Below are 27,435 nucleotides of genomic sequence, written 5' to 3'. Positions count from 1 at the left end.
GAACAAACATGTATTATGGTACTGCTCACTTTGGTGGGGATACAAAATCAAGTGAGCAGTGATCCCTCCCCCTCAGAGCTCAAAGAGTAGTGGGGGAACAAAGAACCAATGGTAAGAGGGCAGAGTGATGGAGCAACCGTGCAAGGAGCTGGCAGTGCACAGGCTCCTGCAGCTTGGTCTCTGCTCCTGCCTGCTCCGCAGAGTCCCCTGGCACCTGTGGCTTAGGTCCTGCTTCTGAAGCAGCACTGAATTCCCGCCGCTTCTCTGTGCTTTCGTTTCCCCATCTGTTGAGTAATTCTAATTATGCTCTTGCTTGCTTTCCAGTATATTTCCAAGGGAAATCATCTTTCTGATATAAACTCATAAGCACTGTAATTAGCAAGAGTTCAACCTCTTTGATTCTTTTAAAATCTAATCTCATAGACATGAATAAATCATGAACCCAAAGACATTCTTCTCAGTTATTTGCATCAAATAATGATGTTTTTTAAAAGTTGTTTTGTCTTAATTTTGTTTAACTATATGCTTGTTTTCTTCTTTTTTTTTTTTTTTTTTTTTTTTTTTTTTTTTGGCTGCACCTGAGGCATAGGGAAGTTCCCTAGCCAGGGATCGAACCTGCACCCAGCAGCGACCTGAGCTGCTGCACTGATAGCACCATATCCTTAACCTGCTATACCACAAGAGAACTCCAGTGGTCTTCTCTCTAGCCCTTCACTCTGTATTTCCCTCAGCCAATTTATGTTTTTGGAACTTTCTTTTAAAAAGAATAGGTTGGATTTTTTTTTTCTCATCATAATAGGAATAGCCTCTTACTTTAAAAAATTTGGAAACTACAAAGAAATGAAAGAGAACAAAATCATCCATGTGATCATCAACAAAAAGTGTTTAACAGTTTGATTAAACTGTATTACCTGTAATTTAACTGTAATTTTATGCGTAATTATATAGATAAGCTCATATAAAGAAATTTGTATCTTAATTCAGAACTTAATGTCACTCCCTAAGCACTTCTCATGTCCTCAGAAACCCTGATTGGCGGCATAACAGTACAATGCAGTGGATATGTCAGATTAAATGTATATAATTATTTCTCTATTATCGGACATTTAAGCTATTTCCTTTTTCTGAAATAAATTCTACTGCAGTAAATATTTCTGTGCAAAACATTTTCTTTTTGTTCATTAGCTCAGGATTAATTCTCAGAAGTGGGATTAGAGGACTAAGAAGTCTGAACTGCATTTTTCTTTTCTTTCTTTTTGATTTTTAGAGCTGACCTGCAGCATATGGAAGTTCCCAGGCTAGGGGTTGAATTGGAGCTGCCACTGCCGGCCTACATCACAGCCGCAGCAATGCAGGATCCAAGCCACGCTAATACCGGATCCTTAACCCACTGAGTGAGGACAGGGCTCAAACCTGAGTCCTCGTGGATACTTAACCCACTGAACCACAACGGGAACTCCTGAACTGCTTTCTTAAGATCATGAGGTTTGGGGAGAGCATGTAGAAAACCCTCATAATTACTTCCTGGAGAAGCTGGGACCGTTGGGAGTGAGGGCTTGAAGAAATCCTGCCTCTGTTCTATGAGTTGTTCTCTGCCCACTCTGAGATCGTGGAAGAGCAGGAGTGTTTGGCACATCCTGGTACCCTCCCTGCCCCAGTCACATCACAGGCCACCCTCCCCTGCAGTGCCATCCACACTCTTCCAGGTATGGCCGAATGCACTGTTAAAACCACATTGTCCGAGATCTTCAGCATCACTCATTCTTAGAGAAATGCAAATCAAAACTACTATTAGGTACCACTTTACACCAGCCAGAATGGCCATCATCAAAAAGTCAACAAACAGTAAGTGCTGGAGAGAGTGTGGAGCAAAAGGAATCCTATTACATTGTTGGTGGGAATGGAAATTGGTGCAACAGTATGGAAAACAGTATGGAGACTCCTCAGAAAACTAAAAATAGAATTACCATTTGATCCAGCAATCCCACTCCTGGGCATCTATCCAGAGAAAACCATGAGTCGAAAAGACACATATACTCCAATGTTCATTGCAGCACTCTATACAATAGCCAAGACATGGAAACAACCTAAATGTCCCTTGACGGAGGAGTGGATTAAGAAGATGTGGTGCTATATACAATGAAATATTACTCAGCCATTAAAAGGAAAGAAATAGTGGCATTTGCAGCCACATGGATGGACCTAGAAATTATGCCAAGTGAAGTCAGTCAATGAGACAACAGCATCAAATGCTATCACTTACGTGTGGAATCTAAAAAAAGGACACAATGAACTTCTTTGGATAACAGATACTGACTTACAGACTTTGAAAAACTTATAGTATCCAAATGAGACAAGTTGAGGGGTGGGGGGATGCACTGAGGGTTTAGGATGGAAATACTATAAAAGTTTGGTTGTGATGATTGTTGTACACATATAAATGTAATAAAATTCATTGAGTAATTTAAAAAAAGAAAGAGTACATTGTCCGCCTGCCTTTTGCAGCCAGACTGGACACTGGAGCAGCCTTAAAGCTACTTTCCAGTACTGTCAGCCCAACAGCCCAGATCCCTGTAATAAGCCTGCTGCTCCTGATATGCATTCCTTGCAATTTCCTGGCCCATACTGGCATGACGAGCTTCTTCATCTCTCTTCATCTGCCCCTGACAGGGATGGCTTTGTTCATACCCACGAGGAGCATCTTCGTGAATAACCATTATTAGGCAAGGTCTTGATGATTAGCTGTTTAGAATAATTAAGTCCCTTAATGGGATGGAACCTGGACTCATGAATGGACTGGCGGCCTGCACGTCTACAAGGCAGATACTCTCTGCTGATAGCAAGCGGGTAATCGTTGTTGCTCATGGCCCCCAAAGTTGGAATTCTCAACTCTGTTGCCGGGTGTGTCGCAGTCGAGTCCCCGAAGCTGTGATTGATTCATAACCTACAGGATTTTTGTGAACTGATGTCACAGCCAAGGATAAGGAATTCCATATTCCACGAGCATGTTCTGAGGAGCAGCAGGGGACTCTGGCCACCGTCAACTCTGGCCACTGTCCCCAACGCTACTCTTTCCCTCGGCCAAGTCTAACCATCTAGTTCATCACTACGCTGTCATAAATACCTGAGATTGTTCCTTTTTTGTGTGTGACTGCCATTGATGCTACTCCAGCTCAGGTCCCATTATCTCTCACCAGGCTGCAGAGCATCGTTCTGTTCCCATTGCGCCTCCCGTCTCGCCCTGTGTCAGTCCTTCTCCAGTTTGTTGTCAAGTGTTCTCATGCAGAACAAAAATACGATTGCACCCTTCCATGGGTAAAATCCTTCAGAGGTCTACACTGCTTTCCAGATGATGTGCAGACTTTTTGCCCAGGCTGACAAGATCTTCATGACCTTAACCCTGCTTAACTCTCTGCCACAGATCTCCACCTGGAACATCCTTTCTTTCCTCCCTTCCTTTGGGAACTTGCCCTGAGTGCCGTCGATGGCTTATTAGTGCCTTTGCTGTTGTCCCTTGCCCTGTACCTCCTCCAACTGGCAACGCATCAGACTGTATTTGCTTATATGTCATTTATCTCCAACACTTACTAAAGTTCTTGGCATATGGCAGGCATCCAGAAAATGTGTGGAGTGAATTTGCTTACAAGACACTTTTCCTTGGCCTGGGGGTATTTGAGAGTAAAAGTTAACACTGACAGATACATAAGGAAGTAATATACTTATGTTTATGCCACTGGCAGGCTTTGTATATTTCAGTAAATTTAAGTAAGTAAGAAAATTTCAGTAAGAATTTTGTTTTGTTTTTGTTTTGGGTGGGGTTTTTTTGTTCTTTGTTTTTTGGTGGGGTTTTTTGTTTGTTTGTTTGTTTGCATTTTAGGGCCACACCTGTGGCATATGGAAGTTCCCAGGCTAGGGGTCAAATCATTACTGTAGCTGCCGGGCTACACCACAGCCACAGCAATGCAGCATCTGTGACCTACACCATAGCTCATGACAGTGCTGGATCCTTAACCCACTGAGAGAGGCCAGGGATCCAATCCGCATCCTCATGCATATTAGTTGGATTTATTTCTGTTGTGCCACAAGAGGGACTCCTAATAAGTGTTAAACTGAAAACAGTTTTTTTAGTGTCGTATGGAAAATTTCAGTAAATATACTAAATAAATAAAAGGTCAATCTTATAGATAATAGAGCTAGTTGGTTTAATAAATTAACTAGCAGATTGAGTCAAGAGGGGTTGACATGTGTGGTTTTGTGTCCTAAGTCATGAATTAAAAAAAAAAATCAAGGCAAGTATATCACTTTAAAAGGATACTGTGGCTTAAAATAAATACTGAATCTTTGTTTCTCATGACTGAATCATCAAATGTTTAAGCAGTCCTATGTCCCTTATGATTTGATTGGAACTTTTTTTTTTTTGGTCTTTTTAGGGCCATACCCATAGCATATGGAGGTTCGCAGGCTAGGGGTCAAATCAGAGCCCTAGCCACTGGCCTACACTACAGCTATAGCAACGCCAAATGCGAGCCATGTCTGCCACCTACACCACAGCTCATGGCAACACTGGATCCTTAACCCACTGAGCAAGGCCAGGGATTGAACCTACATGCTCATGGATACTAGTCGGATTAGTTTCTGCTGAGCCACGATGGGAACAACCTGATTTAAACTTTTTAATCCCGTGTGTGTGCGTGTGAGATAATAGCCTACCTAAGATATAATCTCATAAATACACTCGAGCACACGTGCATGTAAACACATTTGCTTTTGTTTCTTTGAGGTTGATCTCTAGATGTGGGATTCCTCAGTGGAGGAAAGCAGGGTACCCGTTCCCTAAATCACTGGCAAGAGGAAATGCTGCCGCTTGTAAATTATTTCCTGTCTCCTTCAGAGCAAAGACGTCTCTCTTTATTGATTTGCTTTGTGCTTCCCTTGACCACATAAAGCATCTCTTTACATCCGCTGGTTGTGTAGCCTTGTTCTTCTTACGCATACCTAGTCTCACACTTTGCCTTCATTGCTTGGGCTATTGGCCTTTTCTTATTTTCTTTAAAAATATTTTTATTTTTTCCGTTATAGCTGGTTTATAGTGTTCTTCTAATTTTCTACTGTACAGCAAGGTGACCCAGTCACACATACATATATACATTCTTCTTACATATATACATTCTTCTTGTCACCTTATCCTCCATTGTGCTCCATCGCAAGTGACTAGATAGGGTTCCCGGTGCTATACAACAGGATCTCATTGCTAATCCACTCCCGAGCTTTTCTTGTTAATTTTTAATGTACTTTTGTAGAGGGCAGCTGTTCACTCTTTGCTTCTCATTTGCGCAGCAAATATTTATTCCAAATTTTTACTGTGTTTCATGATCTTTGCGGTACCTTTTGTTCTATTTTTCTAACTTTTATAGTTCTAAACATCTTTTATTACTTCTATAGACCTAGCTTATTTATTAAATTTCTGTGGCCAGTGCAACAAATTACCAAAGACTCTGGCTTGAAACAACATAAATTTATTCTCCTGCGGTTCTAGAGGCCAGAGTCTAAAATTAGTTTCACTGGATCAAAACCCAGGTGTCAGCAGAGGGTGCTCCCTTCAGAGGCTGCGGTGGCCACCATGTCAAGGGGAGAACACGTGCCCACCCCTTCCAGCTTCCGGAGTAGCTGGTGTCCCTTGCTTGCTGCTCTGTCACCCTAGTCCTCAGGCCAGGATCTTCAACTCCGTCCACTCCTCCTCGTGTGTCAGGGCTCTGTCTGCTTTTCTCTACCGAGATTGCCACTGGTGCTACTCAGATAGTCCAGGATGACCTCCTCATCTCAAAATCTTTAAATTAATCATAGATTCTTTTTTTTTTTTTTTTTTTTGGTCTTTTTAGGGCTGCACCCATGGCATATGGAGGTTCCCAGGCTAGGAGTCCAATCGGAGCTGTAGCTGCCGGCCTCCACCGCAGCCACAGCAACACGGGTTCTGAGCCACGTCTACAACCTAGGCTATAGTTCACAGCAATGCCAGATCCTTAACCCACTGAACAAGGCCAGGGATTGAACCCTCAACCTTATGGTTCCTAGTCGGATTTGTTTCTACTGTGCCACTAAAGGAACTCTATAGATTCTTTTTTTTAGCCTCCTCTTTCTTTTACTTTAAAGAAAAATATTTTTATTTAGTATAGTTGATTTACAGTGTGCTCATTTCAAAATGTGACTCAGTTATTGGTGTATATATTATTTCTCAGATGCTTTTCCCTTACAGGTTATTATAAAATATTGAATATAGTTCCCTGTGCTATACAGTAGGCCCTTGTGCTATTTATCTCTAATATATAGTGTGTGTGCATATGTTAATCCCAAACTCCTAATGTATCCCCCCCCTTTCCCCTTTGGTAACCATCAGTTTGTTTTCTATGTCTGTGGATCTACTTCTGTCTTATATATAATTCCATTTGTATCTTTTTTTTTGATTCCACATATGAGTGATATCATTGGATGTTTGTCTTTGTCTGGATTACTTAACTTAGGATGAGTATCTCTAGGTCCATCCATACTTCTGCAAATGGAGTTATTTCATTCTTTTTTATGGCAGAGTAATATTCCATTGTATATCCATGCCACATTTTTTTTATCCATTCCTCTGTTGGTGGACATTCAGGTTGCTTTGATGTCTTGCTGTTATAAATAATGCTGCAATGAACATTGCAGTGCATGTATCTTTAGTTTTTTAAAGAAGATATACTGTCTGGATTGGAAGAATCAATAATGTCAAAATGACTATACTACGCAATTCGATCTACAGGTTCAGTGCAATTGCTATTAAATTATCAATGGCATTTTTCACAGAACTAACACAAAAAAATTTTAAATTTGCAAGGAAACAAAAGACCCTGAATGGCCAAAACCACCTTGAGAGAGAAGAAAGGAGCTGGAAGAATCAGGTTCCCTGAATTCAGGCTATATTACAAAGTTGCAGTCATCAAAACAGTATGGTGCTGGCACAAAACCAAAAATATGGATCAGTGGAACAGGATAGAAAGCCCGGGAATAGACCCATGCAGCTATGGTCAATTAATCTATGACAAAGGAAGTGAGAATATACAGCAGAGAAAAGACATTATCTTCAGTGATGTTTGTGTTGGGAAAACTGGACAGCTTCATGTAAAAGAATGAAGTTAGAACATTCCCTGACACCATGTACAGAAATCAACTCAAAATGACTAAAGACCTAAATGTAAAGCCAGATACTATAAAACTCCTAGAGGAAAACAGGCAGAACACTCTTTGATATAAATCACAGAAATATCTTTTTGGATGTCTCCTAGAGTAATGTAAATAAAAACAAAAATTAAAAAATGGGATTCAGTTAAACTTAACAGCTTTTGCATAGCAAAGGAAACTATAAACAAATGAAAAGACCACCTACAGAATGGGAGAAATATTTATAAACAATGGAACCGACAAGGGATTAATCTCCAAAATATACGAACAGCTTATGCAGATCGATATCGAAAAATAACCAATCAAAAATGGGCAGAAGATCTAAATAAACATTTCTCCAAAGAAGATACACAGATGGACAACAAGCACAAGAAAAGATGCCCAACATCACTAATTACTAGAGAAATGCAAATCGAAACTACAATACGGTATCACCTCAAACCAGTCAGAATGGCCATCATTAATAAGTCTTCACATAATAAATGCTGGAGAGGGTGTGGAGAAAAAAGAACCCTCCTACACTAATAAACTAACTCTTAAACTAATAAACTAACCCTCCTACACTAATAGACTAACAGTTTTATTTTATAGTGTTGGTAAAATAAAAAAATAAATAAACACCTGATGCAGATGCCCAGCTTCCTGCAGGTGTTTGGTAAGGGACTGTGTCAAGGACATGTAATGTCCTCTTCAATGCTAAATCTATGATTCTACACTGCATGTCTCAGGTGATCCAACACCACAAGTTTGGGTTGCTTCCATGGCTTTGCTGTTGAGAATAGTAGTGCAGTGAACATTGGGGTGCCCATATCATTTCAAATTATGGTTTTCTCCAGATAGATGCCCAGGAGTGGGATTGCTGGATCATATGATGGTTTCATATTTAGTTTCTTGAGGAGCCTCCATACTGTTCTCCATAATGGTTGTATCAATTTACATCCCCACCAACAGTGTAGGGAGGGTTCTTTTTTCTCCACACCCTCTCCAGCATTTATTATGTGAAGACTTATTAATGGTGGCCATTCTGACTGGTTTGAGGTGATACCGTATTGCAGTTTCGATTTGCATTTCTCTAGTAATTAGTGATGTTGGGCATCTTTTCTTGTGCTTGTTGTCCATCTGTGTATCTTCTTTGGAGAAATGTTTATTTAGATCTTCTGCCCATTTTTGATTGGTTATTTTTTGATATCGATCTGCATAAGCTGTTCGTATATTTTGGAGATTAATCCCTTGTCGGTCCCATTGTTTGCAAATATCTTCTCCCATTCTGTAGGTGGTCTTTTCATTTGGAACAGTCGCTATGGAGAATAGTATGGAGATTCCTTAAAAAACTGAAAGTAGAACTACCATATGATCTAGCAGTCTGATTCCTAGGCCTATATCCGGGAGAAAAAAATGCAATTCAAAAAGATATGTGCACCCCAACGCAAAGATTCTGTTTCACTGACAGTTTCCATGTTAGGACCTGACATCTTTGAGGCCCATTTTTTACTGCCTACAATGTAATTAAGGTTTTTCCACTCTAAGACTGTACATGTACAAGACTACACACACAGGTGCCTAGAATTTCTTGCAAGTGTTGGTGTGTTCTTATTCTTTCTGAGAACAGATTTTTCTGGATGGTATACTATAGGGGTATCTTTCACTTGTGCCTCTTTCAGACTGAATTAAAATAGCCTCTTTTAAATACAAATCATGAGTAGTACCATTTCAGGGTTCTCTAATAAATCCCCTTGTCTGTTTATCCATTCCTGTGCTTTTATCATATTAATATGATTATTGCGACTTCATGGTTCTTTTTTGTATTTTTTTTTTTTGACCACACACATAGCATGTTGAATATCTCAGACCGGAGATCCAACCTGTGCCATAGCAGTGACCCAAGCTGCTGTAATGACAATGCCAGATCCACAACCTGCTGTGCCCCAAGAGAACACTTGTGGTTCTTTTTAAATAATACTGAAGACATTTACAGTTATAAATTTCTGACACCAGATATTGCTTCATTTCATGGTTTTGCTAGGAAGGGCTCAACAGTTTATGGCTTTCTAGAAAATAGGAAAATTCACATTTCTTTTGTCTTCCGATGTAAGGATGGTCTGAATTTTTAAATCTTCAAATAGATAAGGTTTGTTTTATGAGTTACATGTTAATGGTCTGTCTCTCATTTTGTTCCTTGATGAGCAGAGAATGAAGTCTGAGAATATCTCATTTTAATTATTGTTCATGTTCTCTTTTTGTTTGTTTGTTTTTGTTTAGGGCCACACCCGCAGCATATGGAGGTTCCCAGGCTAGGGGGTCCAGTCGGAGCTGTAGCTGCCAGCCTACACCACAGCCACAGCAACCTCAGATCCAAGCTGCATCTGCGACCTACACCACAGCTCACGGCAATGCAGGATCCTTAACCCACTGAGTGAGGCCAGGGATGGAACCCATGTAGTCATGGATCCTAGTCGGGTTTGTTACCACTGAGCCACAGCAGGAGCTCCTGCAGGCATATTTGTGCTTTGAGATATTTCTTCCATTGGGTCGTCAGGCCCCTAATTTGGGCCTGAGCAGTGGCCATAGTGTTCTTTAATTACTCTTCTGATTTAGCTCTAAAATCCGAGTATTAGTGCAGCCGCATCTGACTGTCCTCGAGGGCTGGGACTGCATTTCAGTGCCATCTCCTGTCTTTTCGGGTGACCTGGTGCCCGTGGTGTTCAGACATCTCTCTTGTTGGATCCTCTTGAACTTGGGGTAAGATTTCTTCCCGGAATGCCCCTTCCTTTGCAACATTAACAGAACCAGATGTTTCTGCAGAGAAAACTCCACTGCGTAACCCTCAGCCTATCGCTTCATCTTCTTGGGCCTGCGTGTCCTTGTGTATAAAGCGGGGAGGTTAGTAGACTCTTGATCTCAAAGGACATCCTCAGTCTCAGTAACCGATGGTTCTACATCATACGTCAGTGATTTTTCAGTTATGTTGTGTAGAGCCCTGGGGGTCCTACACAGGTGGGCAGCAACAGACCGATGGAGATGGTTAGCTGAAGTTTTCAGGCGAACAGAGAGCTTGACTGTTTAAACACGTGTGACTACTCAATATTCTGTAATAACCTCTATGGGGAAAGAATGGAGATAAGTCTATGCATATATGAATATGTCTGCATGTATTTACACACACACACATATATATATATTCACATATATATCTGTAATGTATAACCGAATCACCATACTATACACCTGAAACTAACACGTTATAAATCAAGTATGCTCCAATATAAAATAAACATCAAATTTTTAAAAATCCCTAGGTTTGAAAAACATCGCCTTATTCTACATCATCTGCAGAATTTATCTTTGGGAGCACGACTTACTTCTGATTTCTCTTCGGTGTTTTTGTTTTTTCCTTTTACAATTTATTGTGGCATTTCATCCTGCCCGTGAGTTTTTGGGATCAACAAGAATAGGCAGTATCAGTAACCCCTGTGTAAGCAGCCTCTTCAGAGTCACCAAGAGGCCGGGCTGGGTCTCTCTTCTTGGGGTACAGCCCCCTCTCCAGGACCATACTGTTTATCAAAAGGTTTTTGCCGTCATCGGAAAATAATTGGTTTAAAGTAGGTCAGCATGCCAGAGCCACTGGCTAATCTTCAAGATGATTTATTTAGGTTTGTTTTGTTTTTTGCTTTTGTCTTTTTTATAATGATTTTTATTTTTTCCATTATAGCTGATTGTTTATTTAAGTTTGAAATGTCGAGTAAGGTTGTGCACCAGAAAGAACACAGCTTTAAACTGTCGACATTTAAAAGCCAAGGGGCTTTTGTTATTCCTTTATGAGAACACAATGAGTGAATTTAACTCAGGAAGCAGTAGACCTTGCTGCACAACTCAGCAGAGCGTAGGTATTTCATACCTTTGCAAGTAATTTCATTTTGAATATCCTTGCAAAAAATGTGTGGACTGAGAGATAAGACGCTGAAAACAGGGGAGATTTAATAGAAGTTCTGCTTCAAGCCCAAATTCATTACAGTGAGCACTATAATTAAAAATTTCGAGAATCTTTGATGTAAGTAATCAGCACATATTGAAGTAAAAATAAGCCTTATTTAATGACAGTCTGCCACGATCTGTAGCTTTTGGAGTTTCTATTTTTCATTCGTGTTTGAGAGTTCTGGCCTTCATTTTAAATCTCACAAAAATCACACAGTGGAAATCAATTTTAAGGCAGAGAGCCAGAAATACAGATAGGTTAGAAGATCTTTGGTGTTTCATTTGTGCTAAATACATTGTTGACCAAGATCAAAAAGAAAGAAAAAAAAAGCATTTGTTTAAAAATACCAGCTCACTAACCATGGGGTCTCACAGAACATACAAGGTACTTAAGCATTTCCCTGCGTAAAAGTGAAAACTGCAAAAAGCTGATGAGATGACCTGAGTCTGGACTCCAGAAATCTGGGTTCTGCAGAAATCACAAGGCTGCATGCAGGGCTGTGTGATGAGAGTGTTGTGCACAACTCTGCAGTGACAAAGCAGCCAGAGAGGAGGTTGTGTGAGTGGCATTGGTCTGCAGGAAAACCCACAAAGCCCCGCCAAGTGCATCTTCCCTCCTCACACCCTGTGTCTGAGCCTCTCACTGTCAAGCCCTCCCTTCTCCAATGTAGGTTTCAAATTTACACGGACCCTGAAATCAGCAGATTGGCACCTGTTTTTTTTTCCTGCCCTTCACTATCTCCTCATATGTGTCTCTCCCTCCCTCTCTCCTTTCCCCTCTTTATTAAAAAAGCAATTTGTAGAGTTCCCATCGTGGCTCAGCAGAAACGAATCTTAACTAGCATCCATGAGGATGCAGGTTAGATCCCTGGCCTTGCTCAGGGGGTTAAGGATCCAGTGTTGCTGTGGCTGTGGTGTGGGACGGCAGCTGCAGCTCTGATTTGACCCTTAGCCTGGGAACCTCCGTATGCTGCAGGTGCGGCCCTAAAAAGCACCCCCACCCCAAAAAAAAAATTTGCAACTGCGTAATGCACTCATTGAACACACCTCCTAGGAATACCTGGTTTATGGGAAGTTGCCTCCAGGCTCTGTGGGCTCTAGTCATTTTGATGTGTTCCACTTTGGGCAACCTTTATCAGCACACTGAGTTAAGCAAAAAGGAAGCCTCCTTGCCTGACATGGGGTGCAGCTCCTCTTTCCTTTAATACCCAGAGGTTAGGGAACTTAGCTGCACTGCCGCCTCCAGGCAGGAGCATGGCTGCTGTCAGCTGTCACCCTAGCACAGGCACACCAGCTCCCTCCTCCTTAATGCTCCAGAGCTTTAGGGTTTAGGTCTTTGGCTTCTTTCTCTTCTAAGGCTGCATGGCCAGAATCACTGCTGTACCTTTATATTTCATCTGTTTTCTTTTCTCAGTCCCCAAAGCATTTACACACAAATCATTGTCAATAATCCATTCTTATCAAAATGAGACTCTGCCACTTGAGGGCCATTAAAACCAAAGCCTTGAAGTTCCCGTTGTGGCTCAGCAGTAACGAACCTGACTAGTATTTATGAGGATGCCAGTTCGATCCCAGGCCTTGCTCAGTGGGTTACGGATCTGGCATTGCCGTGAGCTGTGGTGTAGGTCGCAGAGGAGGCTCTGACCCCACGTTGCTTTGGCTGTGGTGTAGGCCGGCAGCTGAAGGTCCACTTCAACTCCTAGCCTGGGACCTTCTGTATGCCACAGGTGCAGCCCTAAAAAGAGACAAAAAACAAAAAACCAGAGCCTTATTGCCTGATTGGCCTCTGAAGGTATTTGAGTTTGTGGCTGAATAACAAAGATCTGAAAAACCAATAAAAGAAGACCAGTTCCCTCTAATGATAAAGAGAAGGAGTCTATGAAGACACACAGGGAAAATAAAGAGGGTAATGTCGCAGCCCACTCACCTGAGATGACGCAATGACTGTGGACCTAGCGCTGTGCAGAATCGCCCCGAGATTAAAATGGACAATAAAAATAACACGCTTGCAAAAATCTTAGAAGGAAAGCCTGGACTTTTTAGTTTGTTTTTTCTTTCAGTTCTGTTTAGGCTGGGCTGGTAATTATAGATTTCTAGGCAGAGCATGAGTTGAATAAAAGATGTTTTAAACACGAAGGTGAATTCAGGCAAATCCCTGATAAGTAACCTTGATTCCCACCCCTGTAAGAGTTAACATTCAAGGATACTTACCTACTACTGACTCTTAATCCTTACAAAAGCCTTTGAAAGTAAATACCAATACTATCTACATTTTACTGAGGAAGAAACTGGAAATTAGTGAGATTAAGAAACACAGCTCGCAAAATCAAAAATCAGCTGGAATCCAGGCCTCTCTGGATGCAGTCACAACTGTTTAATATTCTTTGCCTCTTCGTGTGTAGATAACTTCAGAGTTGGTGAAAAAGTAAGAGTAGATTTGCATTGTAGCATTATTACACTCATTGTTACATTAGTGTAATAATAATTGTAACATTATCACAGTAATTGTTGAATTGCAGTAATTGTTGAATTACCCTCGTTGTTGAATTGTTGTTGCATTAGTGTAATAATAATTGCAGCATTATTATACTAATTGCTGAATTGCACAGTACTCAAAAAAAAACAAGGCAATCTATGTTCCTGTGACTTCTCTATTTCTATAAACTCTCTTGAAAAGATTTTCCATGAATACCAAGTGTCAGAGTGCTTGCCTTTTACAATTTGAATGAATGGTTTCAAGGTTCAATGTTTATTGATTTTAATTTATTCATTTCATTATTTAAATAGGAATATTTAAAATAGCATTCTGGTAGGTTTTCTGACTTTATTTCTGAATATTTTTTCTAGGGTCAGCGTCTTTTCGAAAAGTTGCTCCAACTGACTTCTGAAAGTGTTGAGATCAAGCTAGTGAGTGATGTAACAGCTGATTCAAAGGTATTAGAAGCCTTGAAATCAAAGGGTAAGGCCAAGGTTGACATGGTACCCTCTGCGTGTACCCTCTTCCTGTACCTTTAATTCTGCTTAGAGCAATACATGATTTCTTTATAATAACACACTTGACTTAGCACACTTCTTATTTCCCCTGATTAAAGCCTTTAAATGAGAGAACTAATTAATCACTTCTCCTGGGGTTTTTTAAGTCATGCTGCTGCATATTAGTTTATGCAAAATAGTCTACTAGCCATTAGATCATAATTAACCAGAAAGCAGAATCCTTCCTTCTCTGAACCTTGAAATGATGGGATTAGGGGAAAGAGCCCCTGCTTATCCGAACAAACATGGGATTTCTGGTTTTCTCTTGCCCATCAAATGGAAATTCTCCTCATGCTGCATATTCTGTGAAATAATATGGTCAGATGTAGGCGTCTATGCAGCACTGCTTAATTGCGGACTTTTAAGAGAATTCCATGGGAGAATTCCACGGGTATGACCACTGTGCAGTTTGACTCATGATCCCTAAAGACTGAGGGTCATTATCAAATCCATCTCTTCATTTTTCTCTGTCTTTCCTAACTGAATTCTCAGTTCCAAAGAGTTTTTACTGCTCTATAAAAATTTCTGCCCTAAATTTACTGTCCAAACTGTAAGGCTCTGAAAGGAATTGGCAGGTGTGAGCCAGTGAAAATGTTCAAGCTGCTGGCTGTCCCCAGGAGAGGACAAGGTGTTAGCCCCAGCGAGAGTAGGGACTTCACCTGATGGCATTACATCTCACAGGTGCGCTCATAATACACACAGGGCACTTTGGCTTGTCACCTTTGCCACATTATTAATTAAAAAAAATTGAATAGGGAGTTCCATTGGGGCTCAATGGTAATGAAACCCACTAGCATCCTTGAGGATGCGGGTTTGATCCTTGGCCTCGCTCAGCGGGTTAAGGATCCGGCATTGCGGTGAACTGTGGTATAGGTTGCAGGCACGGCTCAGTGGCTCTGGTGTAGGCCAGCAGCTATAGCTCCAATTTGACCCCTAGCCTGGGAATCTTCATAGGCAGCAAATGCGGGCCTAAAAAAAAGCAAAAAACAAAGAAAACCCCAAAGTGATAGGCAAGAATTAGGTTTATTAAGATAGGGCGCCTCCAAAAAAAAAAAATCTTAGGGAGTTCCCGTTGTGGCGCAGTGGCTAACGAATCCGACGAGGAACCATGAGGTTGTGGGTTCGATCCCTGGCCTTGCTCAGTGGGTTAAGGATCCGGTGTTGCCATGAGCTGTGGTGTAGGTTGCAGACGCGGCTTGGATCCCACGTTGCTGTGGCTCTGGCATAGGGCGGCAGCTACAGCTCCAATTCCACCCCCAGCCTGGGAACCTCCATATGCCTCCAGAGCGGCCCAAGAAATGGCAAAAAGACCAGAAGAAAAAAAAAAAAAAAAGATAGGACGCTTATGAGAGATGCAAGTGGGCAGGCCCAGAGGCTCTGCCCCCCGGATCCATTGGGCTACAGTTTTGTCATCCAAGGGGAATGGGGGTCAGAAAAGACTGCTTCTTCCTCTTTCTTGCCAGTAGCTCCTCCTTAGTATTCAGAAAGGTGTGTGTTCAAATCAGCAGAAGGGCGATCCTCAAACTCCTGCCCTGTCTGAGTCTGAAAGCAGGCCTCATCCCCTCCCCCACCCAAGGACCCGAGGCAATTCTCGCACCTCCACTAGCCCAGCAAGCCTGCCTTGTTCTGATGGCTTTCTTGAGCAATGATTAACTTGCAGTGGTCTCCCAACGTCCCCTGGGTTTCCCTCTCTATCTATGGTCCCTCACTGGGACTTCTGCACTGACCTGTGCCTACGCCATCCCTATCACATCTGGTTGTAGGCCCGCTAATCTGTGACACCAGGCAGGCGCTGCTGGAATGGGACTTTTCCAGCACTCAAAAAGCAATGAAGGTTGAGAGGACAAAGACCCCTGTGGCCTGGGATCACTTATGACAGACTTGCCAGAGAGCAGGCACAGGGCAACAAAGGGAATGCCGCTTATGACTTCATGTCTCAGAATCCCAGTCTCTTCACCTGGCACCAGATGTATGTACACCAGTGTGTACACCTTCTGGATGATGGAGAGCAGAGACGATACCCTCGCTGGACATGACGCCATGCTTTCTGGGCATACAGCAAGACAAACGGAAAGCCTTACCCAATTTTTACATCGGGACTCAGAGCAGAGTTGGTCTAAGCAGACGTCAGTCTTGGGAGAATCATGAGCTCATGAGTCTGTGAGACCAGCTTGAACAACAGGCTTATAGGACCTTGCATTCTACCTGATTTTCCTCCTTATAACAAATTACACAAAAGATAGAGACAAAGGAACCCAGCCATCATCTCTGGGACCAAAGCTCAAAGCAGAAAACAAGAGTCCTCAACAAATCTTGACCCAAGTCAGGAGACCAAAGGAACAAGTTCGCAAAAGTATTTTCTCCTGCTCATGGAGATTTAGCAAAAGAAAAGGACTCACACCACTCACGCTTCACCAGACCCAGCAGGCAGAGATTCAGGAGGCTGATCTGACATGACTCGCCATCATGGGTCAGAGGTCCCAGGAGCGCTCCACCACAGCAGCCCCAGGGCGGGCAGTGACCTGCCAGTGAAGAGCCCCACACTGGGCACCAGAACTCTAGGGATGGGACTCTTTTTCCTTCTCCCCTCTAGATTTTTTTGCTAGTCTAAGAAATACATTGACCTAAGGTAGATTAATGGGAAAAAATAAGAAACTTTGTAGCTATGGGAACCCTAGAGATAGGAGACTGCCCAACGGTCAGGCAGTTGAGCTAAGAATGAAAGGGGTCTGGCAAGGCTCAGGACCTGGGACTTCAAAAGAAAGGAAGAAAATCCACAGCAAGATGGGAGGAGCAAATGTTGGGTAACCAGATGTTTGCCTTGCCATGCAGATAAGTCTTGCTGATATAAGAAGTCTTCTATGGTAATACCTTCCTTCTTGGTACAGGCTCTCTGTCCAAACTCTTTCAGGCAGTTAAGGGAGAGGCGAAAACAAACAAGCAAACAAACAAAAGTACATCTTTCTGAGCCTGTTAGGCTTGGAAGCTCCTAATAGTAATTCATAGTTGAGGCTCATGTATCCTGCTCTGCCTCAGTATTTTTATAGGATCGTACAATTTTATAACTCGCCTGCTGGCTCCCTTGTTATTTTTATTCCATTTGTTCAAAAAGGAAAAAAAGTTGGAGAAACAAGTTCAAGAGATGTCCACTGAGCTGCACACTGTTTCATGGTTAATGGTTGGAAGTGTCACATGCCCCTTGCTTGCCTCTGCAAAAAGAGCAACAAAAACTCCTCCAAGAGTTCCCTTTGTGGTTCGGTGGTTAACGAATCCGACTAGGAACCATGAGGTTTCGGGTTCGATCCCTGGCCTCGCTTAGTGGGTTAAGGATCCCATGTGGCTGTGGCTGTGGCTGTGGCTGTGGTGTAGGCCGGCAGCTACAGCTCCGATTAGACCCCTAGCCTGGGAACCTCCATATGCTGTGGGTGCGACCCTAGAAAAGGGAAGAAAAAAATTTCTATATTCTGGATTCTTTTTTAAAAGTTTAAATTATAGTATCAAAGCTGTCAACTTGAAGATTCAATAGGTTAGGTGAGCTAAGGCTTTTCTTGTGAGGTTTTCACCCAAAGGCTATTTCACAACTCTGATAACATTTTTTTTTTAATTAATTTATTTATTTATTTTTTGGTCTTTTTGTCTTTTGTTGTTGTTGTTGCTATTTCTTGGGCTGCTCCCCGCGGCATATGGAGGTTCCCAGGCTAGGGGTTGAATCGGAGCTGTAGCCACCGGCCTACGCCAGAGCCACAGCAACGCGGGATCCGAGCCGCGTCTGCAACCTACACCACAGCTCACGGCAACGCCGGATCCTTAACCCACTGAGCAAGGGCAGGGACCGAACCCGCAACCTCATGGTTCCTAGTCGGATTCGTTAACCACTGCGCCACCACGGGAACTCCTGATAACATTTTTCTAATAAGAGCATTGAAAGTTGAAAAGGAATGGCCATTCAACTATATGTGTAGGTTAGCCAACCATCAACCACCATCAACCAGTGATGAACTCAGAGTTTTAGAAGCCGGTGATGTTTTTGTCCTAGGGTATTTTATTTTTGTCAGAACAGTTTATGAACATTTTATTCAGAAACTCCAGTTGTAGAAGAAAAGATTTCCCAGAGTGTAAACCTCCCTGCAAATATTTAATGGTATTTAAATTTTTTTGGCCACTAAGTATAAGGCTTCTATTTCATTTCAAAAGCAAAAGTAATTCCTGCTAGATATTAGTGAGAAACCCCTTGTATTCTTTCTCTAATTAAACAGACTTTGATTTAAAAACAGTTACCTAAAATTTTAGGCCGATTGAGAAACCTGGGAAAATAGATAGAGAATTCGTCCGAGCTTTCAGGGTGAGTCGTATTTTCTGAACGCTCTCGGATTAGATTTGAAGCCCCTTGAGGCATTGCTTTTCACCACCCACAAATAGACACTCGTGCATATGCTGGAAGCAGTGTAACATCTGAAAGTCTAAAACTGTGAGAAGTTGAGAAATCTTAACTGTTTTCTTCCGTGCCAGTCAGGACTGCAGGGGTTTTCTGAATAAACGGTTCCCATTCTCCCCACTGGTAACCACAAGGGGAACGAGACAAAGTGTGTCCCTCCCACGTGCCTGTGTGGGAAGCATGTGAAACACATCCTTGGGTCACCACCATCCTTGATGGAAGAGAAACAGAACGCCCACAGCTTTCAAATATAGCAACAGGCATGACAGCCGTCACTCACCACCCACCGCCCAGATCACTGTTAGTGCTTCATGGGCCTTTTCTGAAAAACGACAACAACAAAAAACCCACCCCAAAACAGCTTTCTTGTGTTACCAACAAACTAACAAACAAACAAAAAACCCTGCCATCTTCAAAAGCTGTCTGCTTTCAACCTGTTCTAAGTTATGCAGTCGGAGCTCCAGTGGCGCAATCGGTTAGTGTGTGGTACTGATATAAATTATGCAGTCAATCCACATTGATTTATTCAGACTGTGTGCCATTACATAAAGTTCTAGTTCTCATTCCATATTTTTTTCCCTTTTCTTTTTTTTTTTTTAGCTGAGATATAATTGACACATTTTTGTATGAGCTTCAGTTGTGCAACATAATGATTTGATATTTGTCCATACCCTTAACCCTTGAACAAGGTGGGAGTGAGGGGCACTGGCCCCAGCGTAGTTGAAAATCTATATATAAACTTACAGTCAGTATTTTTTTTTGGTATATTAATCTTTTTAAAATGTTCTATAATGTATTTTTTTGGCTGAGCCCACAGCATGCAAAAGTTCTCAGGCCAGGGATTGAACCTGAGCCACAGCAGTGACCCAAGCCATAGTAGTGACAGTGCCAGATCCTTAACCCACCAGGGCACCAGGGAACTCCCTACAAGCCAGTCTTTTGTATCCATGGTTCTGCATCTGCGGATTTAACCAACTTCAGATCATGTCGTACTGTAGGATTTATGGGGGAAAAATCCACATGTAAGTGGATGTGCACAGGTCAACCCCGAGTCCACGTGTCAACTGTATTGGGAGATGATCACCGCAAGACGTCTGGTTAACATTTATTGCCAGACAGAGCTACAGTTTTTCCCTTGGGTTGAGAGCTTTTAGGACCTACTCTTTTTAGCAACTTTCACATATGCAATACAACATTATTAACCAGAGTCTTTATGCTGTATATTACACTCCATGACCTATTTATTTTATAATTGGAAGTTTGTACCTTTTCACACCCTTCACCCACTTTGCTCACCTCCATTTCCCCACCTCTGACCATCACCAGTCTGTTCTTTGTATCTATGAGCTTGGTTTTTTTGCATTTGTTTTAGGGTTGGTTTGTTTTTGTGTGTGTGGTTGGTTTGGGTGGTTGGTTTTGGTTTGGCTCATAGATAAGTGAGATTATACAGTATTCGTCTTTCTCTGTCAGACTTATTTCACTTTGCATAATGTCCTCAAGGTCCATCCACATTGTCGCACCAAGAGCAGGGGTCCCTTCTTTGGGCTGAGTAATATTCCCTTGTGTATGTATGTCACATTCTCTCTACCATTTCTCTCTCCATCTGTGGACACTTAGGATGTAAGTGTTGACCATGGCTTGGCTGTTGTAAATAATGCTGAAGTGAACATAAGGGCACAGTTATCTTTTCTAGTTAGGGTTTTTGTTTCCTTCAGATACATCATCAGAATAGGTCCAGGTCGTATGGTGGTTATATTTTAAATTTTTTGAGGACTCTCCATATTGTTTCTGACAATGACTGTACCAATTTACATTCCCACCAACAGGACACAAGGATTCCCCTTTCTCCACATCCTTACCAACACATATTTCTGTCTTTTTTATAACAGCCATGCTAACAAAGGTGAGGGGATATTTCATTGAGGTTTTGATGTGCTTATTCTTGGTGATTAGTGATATTGAGCATCTTTACATAAACCTACCGGCCATCTATATGTCTTCTTTGGAAGTAGGATTATTCAGATCCTCTGCTTATTGTTTAATCAGATTGTTGCTATTGAGTTGAATGAGTTTTTTATATATCTTGGCTATCAACCCCTTACTGGGTAAATGATTTACAAAATATTTTCTCCCATTTGGCAAATTGCTTTTTGACTTTGTTGATAATTTCCTTTACTGTGCCGAAGCTTTTTATTTTTTATTTTTTATTTTTTTTGTCTTTTCGCCTTTTCTAGGGCCACACCCTTGGCATGTGGAGGTTCCCAGGCTAGGGGTCTCATCAGAGCTGTAGCCACCAGCCCACACCAGAGCCACAGCAACGTGGGATCTGAGCCACGTCTGTGACCTATACCACAGCTCACGGCAACGCCGGATCCTTAACCCACTGAGCAAGGCCAGGGATCGAACCCACAACCTCATGGTCCCTAGTTGGATTCGTTAACCACTGCGCCACAATGGGAACTCCCCGAAGCTTTTTAGTTTGTTGTAGTACCCCTTGTTTATTTTTGCTTTTGGTATCTTTACTTTTGGTGTCAGACTCAAAACATCATTGCCAAGACAAATGTCAAGGAGCTTATTGCCTGTGTTTTTTCTTTTAGAACTTTTATGATTTTAGGTCTTATGTTAAAGCTTTTAATCCATCTTGAGTTAGTATTTGTGTATACATCTATAGTTCAGTGTCATTCTTTAATGGGTGGCTGTCAGTTCTCAACATCTATCGAAGAAATTTTCCTTTCTCCTTTGTATAGTCTTGGCACCTTTATCATAAATTAATTGACCATATATATGTGGGTTTATTTCTGGGCTTTGTGTTCTGTTTCATCCGTATGTTTTTAATAATGCAATGTGGTCAGATCAAATATCACTCCCCTCATATTATTGTGTAGACGAGGAGCTAGTACTGCACCAATGGGTATGTAAACATTTTAATTTTCATAAGGTAGAACATCAGATTCCTTCACCAGCTTCTTCTGTAATCATTGCCTGAAGCATTTTCTCATATTAATTAGAGAAGCTACTTCTTTTAAAAATGTCTCCGTTTTCCTTTCATTATCAGTGTTCTCTCTTGTTCCCTAAAATCGTGATGTCTTCTCTCTTACTATTCTTGTTTTCCTCTCCTTTCCATGGTCTGGACACATTTTCCATTTCAAATTTCCAAGTTTATCAAAATGAAAGATGATTTAGGCACCTCATTTGGTGACACACCGAGGTGTTTGACAGGTGCAGTGCACTGTCATTCATCAGGAAGATGTTCCGCTTACAAACGGAATATTTTTTCTGGGTTCTGGCCCGTGGTTGATCTTCCTTGTGCCTAAGTGAGTTGCCTCATTTTTCAGAATGTACATTTACATTGCTTATTTGAGATTTTTCTTATGTCCCGAGGTACACATGCATCCCCATGAACTCCTCTCTTAGGACTGCTTTTGTTGCACTCCACAGATTGTGGGATGTTGTGTTTCCATTTTCATTCGTGTCAAGGCATTTTTAATCTCCTCTTTGATATATTCGTTGACTCAGTGGTTGTTTGATATCATATTGTTTCGTTTCCGTGTGTTTGTGTTTCTTCTTATCATCAGTTTCCAGTTTTATACATTGTGGTCACAAAAGATGCTTGATATGATTTCAATCTCTTCAATTAATCGAGTCTTGCTTTCTGACCTAATACGTGATCTATCCTGGAGATTTTTCTGTGTGTCTTTGAAAAGAATGTGTATCCTGCTGTTTGAGTATGGAATGTTCTGTATATATTTATTGTCTGTCTAATTTAATGTGTCATTTAAGGTTGATGTTTCCTTAAGCATTTTACGTCTAGATGGTTTATCCATTGATGTAAGTGGGGTGTTTTTTTGTCTGTTTTGGCTTTTTGGCTTTTTAGGGTCGCACCCATAGCATATGGAAGTTCCCTGGCTAGGAACACCACAGCCATAGCAACTCGGGATCCAAGCCAAGTCTGTGACCTGTAGGGTCACAGCAATGCTGGATCCTTAACCCACTGAGCAAGGTCAGGGATCGAACCCAAGTCCTCATGGATACTCCTTGGGTTCGTTAACCACTGAGTCATGATGAGAACGCCGTAAGTGAGGTGTTAAAGTCCCCTATTATTATTGTCAATTTCTCTCCTGTCTGTTTATATGTGTGTTATGTATTTAGACACTTCTATGAAAGGTGTCTACATATTTACAAATATTATACTCTCTTGTTGGATTAACCCCTTTATAATTATGTAATACTCTTCTTTGTCTTTTTTTATAGTCTTTTTTTTTTAATTCTATTTTGTCTGATAGAAGTATAGCTACCCCAGCTTTCTTTTCATTTCCATTTATATGGATTCAGTCCATGTGTGTCCTGACATCTGAAGTGAGTCTCTCATATAAGCAGCATATATATGGGTCTTGTTTTTTTTTCAATTCAGCAACTCTCTGTCTTTTGATTGAAGTATTTAGGCCATTCCCATTTAAAAATAACTCTTGATAGCTCTACGCCTGTTGCCATTTTGTTAATTGTCCTCAGGTTGTTTTTGTGGTTTTCTTCTGTTCCTTCCTTCTTCTCTTGCTTTTTTCCCTTGTGGTTTGATGCCTTTCTTTAGTGTGGTATTTGGATTCCTTTCTCTTTATTTTTGTGTATCTATTATATTTTTGGTTTGTGGTTACCATGTTCAAATATAACAACATACATGCATACATGTATATAGTTATATGTATATATGGTCACTTAACCTTGATTGTATTCTACAAGCTCTGCATTTCACATGATTTTTCGTGTCATAGCTTACGTTTTTTTCGTTGTTGTTTCCTTCATTCATTATTGTAATTATAGTTGATTTTACCACTTTTGTGTTTTTAATCCTCAGACTAACTTTCTAAGAAGTTAACTATATTTGTCTTTACCCGTGAGATTTTTTTTCGTGTGTTTTCTTCTTTCTAGATATGGCCTTTTCTTTGTCATTTAAAGAGGTCCCTTTAACATTTGTTGTAAGGCCAGTGTACTGGTGATGAGCTCCTTTAGCGTGTGCTTGCCTTGGAAACATTTATCTCTCCTTCCATTTTGAATGGTACCCTTGCCAAGTAGAGTAGTCATAGTTCTAAGTTTTTCCCTTTTACCATTTTGAGTATATCACGCCACTGCCTTCTGGCCTGCAAAGTCTTTGCTGAAAAATCTGCCGAGAGCCTTAGGGAGGTTCCCTTGTACATGATAAATTGTTGTTTGGTTTTTTTTTTTTTCTAACTGCTTTTAAGAGTCTCTTTTAAATTTTTCTTTAGGAAGATGGCTTTTTCTCACTCGGAGCCTCTGATTGAGGTATTAGCTCCCAACATAGATCTTTATGCATCAACTTTTCAATGACCATTTCCATTCCTTGACCTACATTCTGTGTCGTAAATAAGTTACTGAATTTGAACTCCAAGATTACTCTTTCAGTTTTCAGGCTTCCTCCTTCCAGTGAGCACTGTCACTGAAGGAGAAGCCTTTCAGGAGCGCTCTTTCTCCAACTCCCTGTCTTGGTACATATGTAAATAGCTGTGTGGCCCCAAGAAGGAGAAGTAAGAGAGAGGATGTAAAACCACGTGCTGCAGCCACAAACCCCTCCGACCTTATCATCTTTTATTACAACCGATGAGCTCTTTTTAGATCATGTTGCTTCTCTGTTTAGTGTTGGATTCTTCCTTTTCACACATAATTGAAGATGTATAATGTAAGCAATTTTTTTCATGGCAATTTTTAAATTTTTTACCATTTTCATTGAAGTGTAGTTGATGTACAGTGTTGTGGTAGTTGCAAGTGTACAGCAAAGTGATTTGATATATATACTCGTTTTCATATTCTTTTCCATTATAGATAATTACAGGATATTGAATATGGATATAGTGCCCTCTGCTATACAGTAGATCCCTTTGTATATCTATTTTAAAAGTAGTGTGTATATATGGATCCCAAACTCCTAATTTATCTTCCCCCATCTGCTTTGGTAACCATGGTTGTTTTCTATGTCTGTGAGTCCATTTCTGTTTTGTAAATAAGTTCATTTGTATCATTTTTAAATTATAGCCCACATATAAATGATGTCATATGACAATTGTCTTTCTCTGACTTACTTCACTTAGTATGATCATCTCTAGGACCATCCATGTTTCTGCACATGGCATTAGTTCAGTGTTTTTCATGGCTGAGTAATATTCCATTGTATGTGTACCACATCTTCTTTATCTATTCATCTGTTGATGTACATTTAGTTGCCTCCACATCTTGTCTATTGTACATAATACTGCTGTGAATATCAGGATGGAAGCATCTTTTCAAATTAGAGTTTTATTCAGATATATGCCCAGGAGTAGAATTGCAGGATCATAATTTTTAGTGCTTTAAGGAATCTCCGTACTGTTCTCCATAGTGGCTGCACCAATTTACATTCCCACCAACAGTGTAGATGGGTTCCCTTTACTCTACGCCCTCTCTGGCATTTATTATGGGCACATTTTATTTTTAAATATAATTTTTGTTTTTAAGCCTAATGGTTCCTTAAATCAACATGCCTATAGATAACTGTTGAACTACGAGGCAATAGTCAAAGCATGGCATTTCCCTAGATGCAAAATATTCTAATTGTAATAAAAAAAAAAGTGTGAGGGACAAGACAAGTCATAGAAACTACCCTGTGAGACCAAATTTGTAGACTAAAAGCAAAGTATTCAAGACAACCAGTGACAAGTTCCACACCATCGTTTTGACAATATTTGAATAGATGTTAAAACTAAAATTGAAATGCACCTTTAAGAGTCACGTTTTCCACAACTGGAACATGTAATCGATTGTCTAAAAATTTTTCCGAATATCACTCAGTGCATGATATGAAAACAGAGATGTATCATGACTGGGGATTTTCACCCTTCGATGTTCCCTTTAACCTTCAGGCCAGTGGATTCCAGACTGTCGCTAATTAAGTGGAATAAACTGTACCGGTTTTATCAAAGCTACCGAGAACAGGTTATGACCTTTTTCATTGTTCACACACATTAATATATTCAGAAAAAGAAGTGCTTGATTGATAAAATAGATTCCTGCTGCAGACTTTGCGGTCAGGGAACATTTATAAGCCTTTCCAGGAATCTCTAATCACTGATACTATTGCATTTGTGTTCGATTTACCCTTAAGCCTCATTAATTATCTGTATTCAAAAGATTGTGATAAGCTCATTTTTATAATGCTCTTGGGGATACATTAACAGTGATAAAATATTTAAAGATAAGACAGTGGTCAACACCAAATTCTGGATTATGGCTGTATCAGAGCAAAGGGTGAGGATATAGGATCAAGCATGTAAAGCCACAGACAACCTTAATGCGGGACATCTCCTCTTCGGAACAGTCTTTGTTGTAGGAGACTAACGGATGTATTGCAGGATGTTTAGCCACATCCCTGAAGTCTACCCGCTGGATTCTGATGGCATTCCTCCCACCAATTGTGACAACCAAAAGTGTCTCGTTATTACTGCATGTCCCATAAGGCAAGGGGGACGGATTCGTTGCTGACTGGGAAGCACTGCTTTAGCCAGATTGGTGAGGTTTTAGTTTTTATTTTTATTTTTAAAAGAGGAGAGTCTTTGGCAGCTCTTCTCCTCAGACCAAGTCCACTTCTGCCCTTGAGTTCCTCTGCATCTTCAGAATATATTATTATTTAAGCTCGGTTCAGAGGGAGTATGCTTCTTTACTAACGTAATCTTACAATATAAATCTGAGAAGGTTTTACTTTCTTTTGTGCACACATAGGTCCTGCAACCTTTATGTGTATATTTTATATTTATTGCCTAAAAGGGCCGAACCCGTGGCACCCGGAGATTCCCGAGCTAGGGGTCAAATCAGAGCTGTAGCTACCAGCCACAGCCACAGCAACATGCGATCCAAGCCTCATCGGCAACCTACACCACAGCTCAGGCAACACCAGATTCTTAACCCACCGAGTGAGGCCATAGATGGAACCCACATCCTCATGGATACTAGTCGGGTTCGTTAACCACTCAGCCATGATGGAAACTCCTATATGTATATTTTAAAAATTTGACTAAAAATATTTGGTTCTGGGCTCAAGAGTCATGCAATTTTTAGCAAAGAGCCAGTTGCACAAATTGCATGATCAAATGTTTTAAATTTTGAAGATTTAAAATAAACATCCTGTCAAAATGCTCATCCAAATGACACAAAAGGAAACATGTTAGCACATTGTGGTTAAAAGTGAAAAATAAAGTTCCATAGTCCCCTTATGATCATGAGAAAAAAAACAAACAACTCTACCTCCGAGTTTATTTCCAGAAAGTCACCTGTTGAAAGTATATTACTAAAGCTTTAGTAAATGTTGTGATATGTCACTTATACATTCAAAAGAATATATGTAACTTCTAAGTAAATTATGAAGCGTGATATGCAGATGCATTGCAGGCGAGTGAGAGAGACACTGAGGTCCACTCTGCACTGTCATCCCAGTGAGGTGCTCTGAAATCTGACTAAGGCAAACAGCGGGGTCCCCAAAAAGGAATCATGCCATTTATAGGTAAGGTTATTATTAATTCCACTAAACAGGAGATGGGACAGATCGATAATATGAAGTTCAATGCTGGGAAGTATTTCTTCAGGAGAGCTCATCACATTTTTAAATATCTGTATATACAGTTCAACTGGATTCTCCCAGTTAGCGACATTAAGTCCCAATTCATGTGGCATGATGCTTTTTCTTTAAATAGTTCTTTGATTAACAAAAACTTTCTAGTTAATATTTTCATTATCTCTATTGACTT

General features: G+C 40.8%; 1 protein-coding gene across 6 annotated transcripts in view; it reads left to right on the top strand.

The window, feature by feature from the left end:
- Window positions 1-27,435, top strand: part of PLD5 (phospholipase D family member 5) — a 303,291-nt gene that overhangs the window by 197,220 nt on the left and 78,636 nt on the right. For 5 of the 6 annotated variants that reach the window (XM_021064454.1, XM_021064453.1, XM_021064455.1 and 2 more), the window contains one exon: window positions 14,032-14,143. In XM_021064454.1, coding sequence (XP_020920113.1) covers window positions 14,032-14,143 — 112 coding nt within the window. The remainder of the gene's footprint in view (window positions 1-14,031; window positions 14,144-27,435) is intronic. The other variant, XM_005667950.3, reaches the window with a different exon arrangement.

Source organism: Sus scrofa, chromosome 10 (assembly GCF_000003025.6).
Source record: "Sus scrofa isolate TJ Tabasco breed Duroc chromosome 10, Sscrofa11.1, whole genome shotgun sequence".
In the NCBI taxonomy this organism is placed as follows: domain Eukaryota; kingdom Metazoa; phylum Chordata; class Mammalia; order Artiodactyla; family Suidae; genus Sus; species Sus scrofa.
Note: the sequence above shows the minus strand (reverse complement) of the source record. Positions and strands in the feature narration are given on the sequence as shown.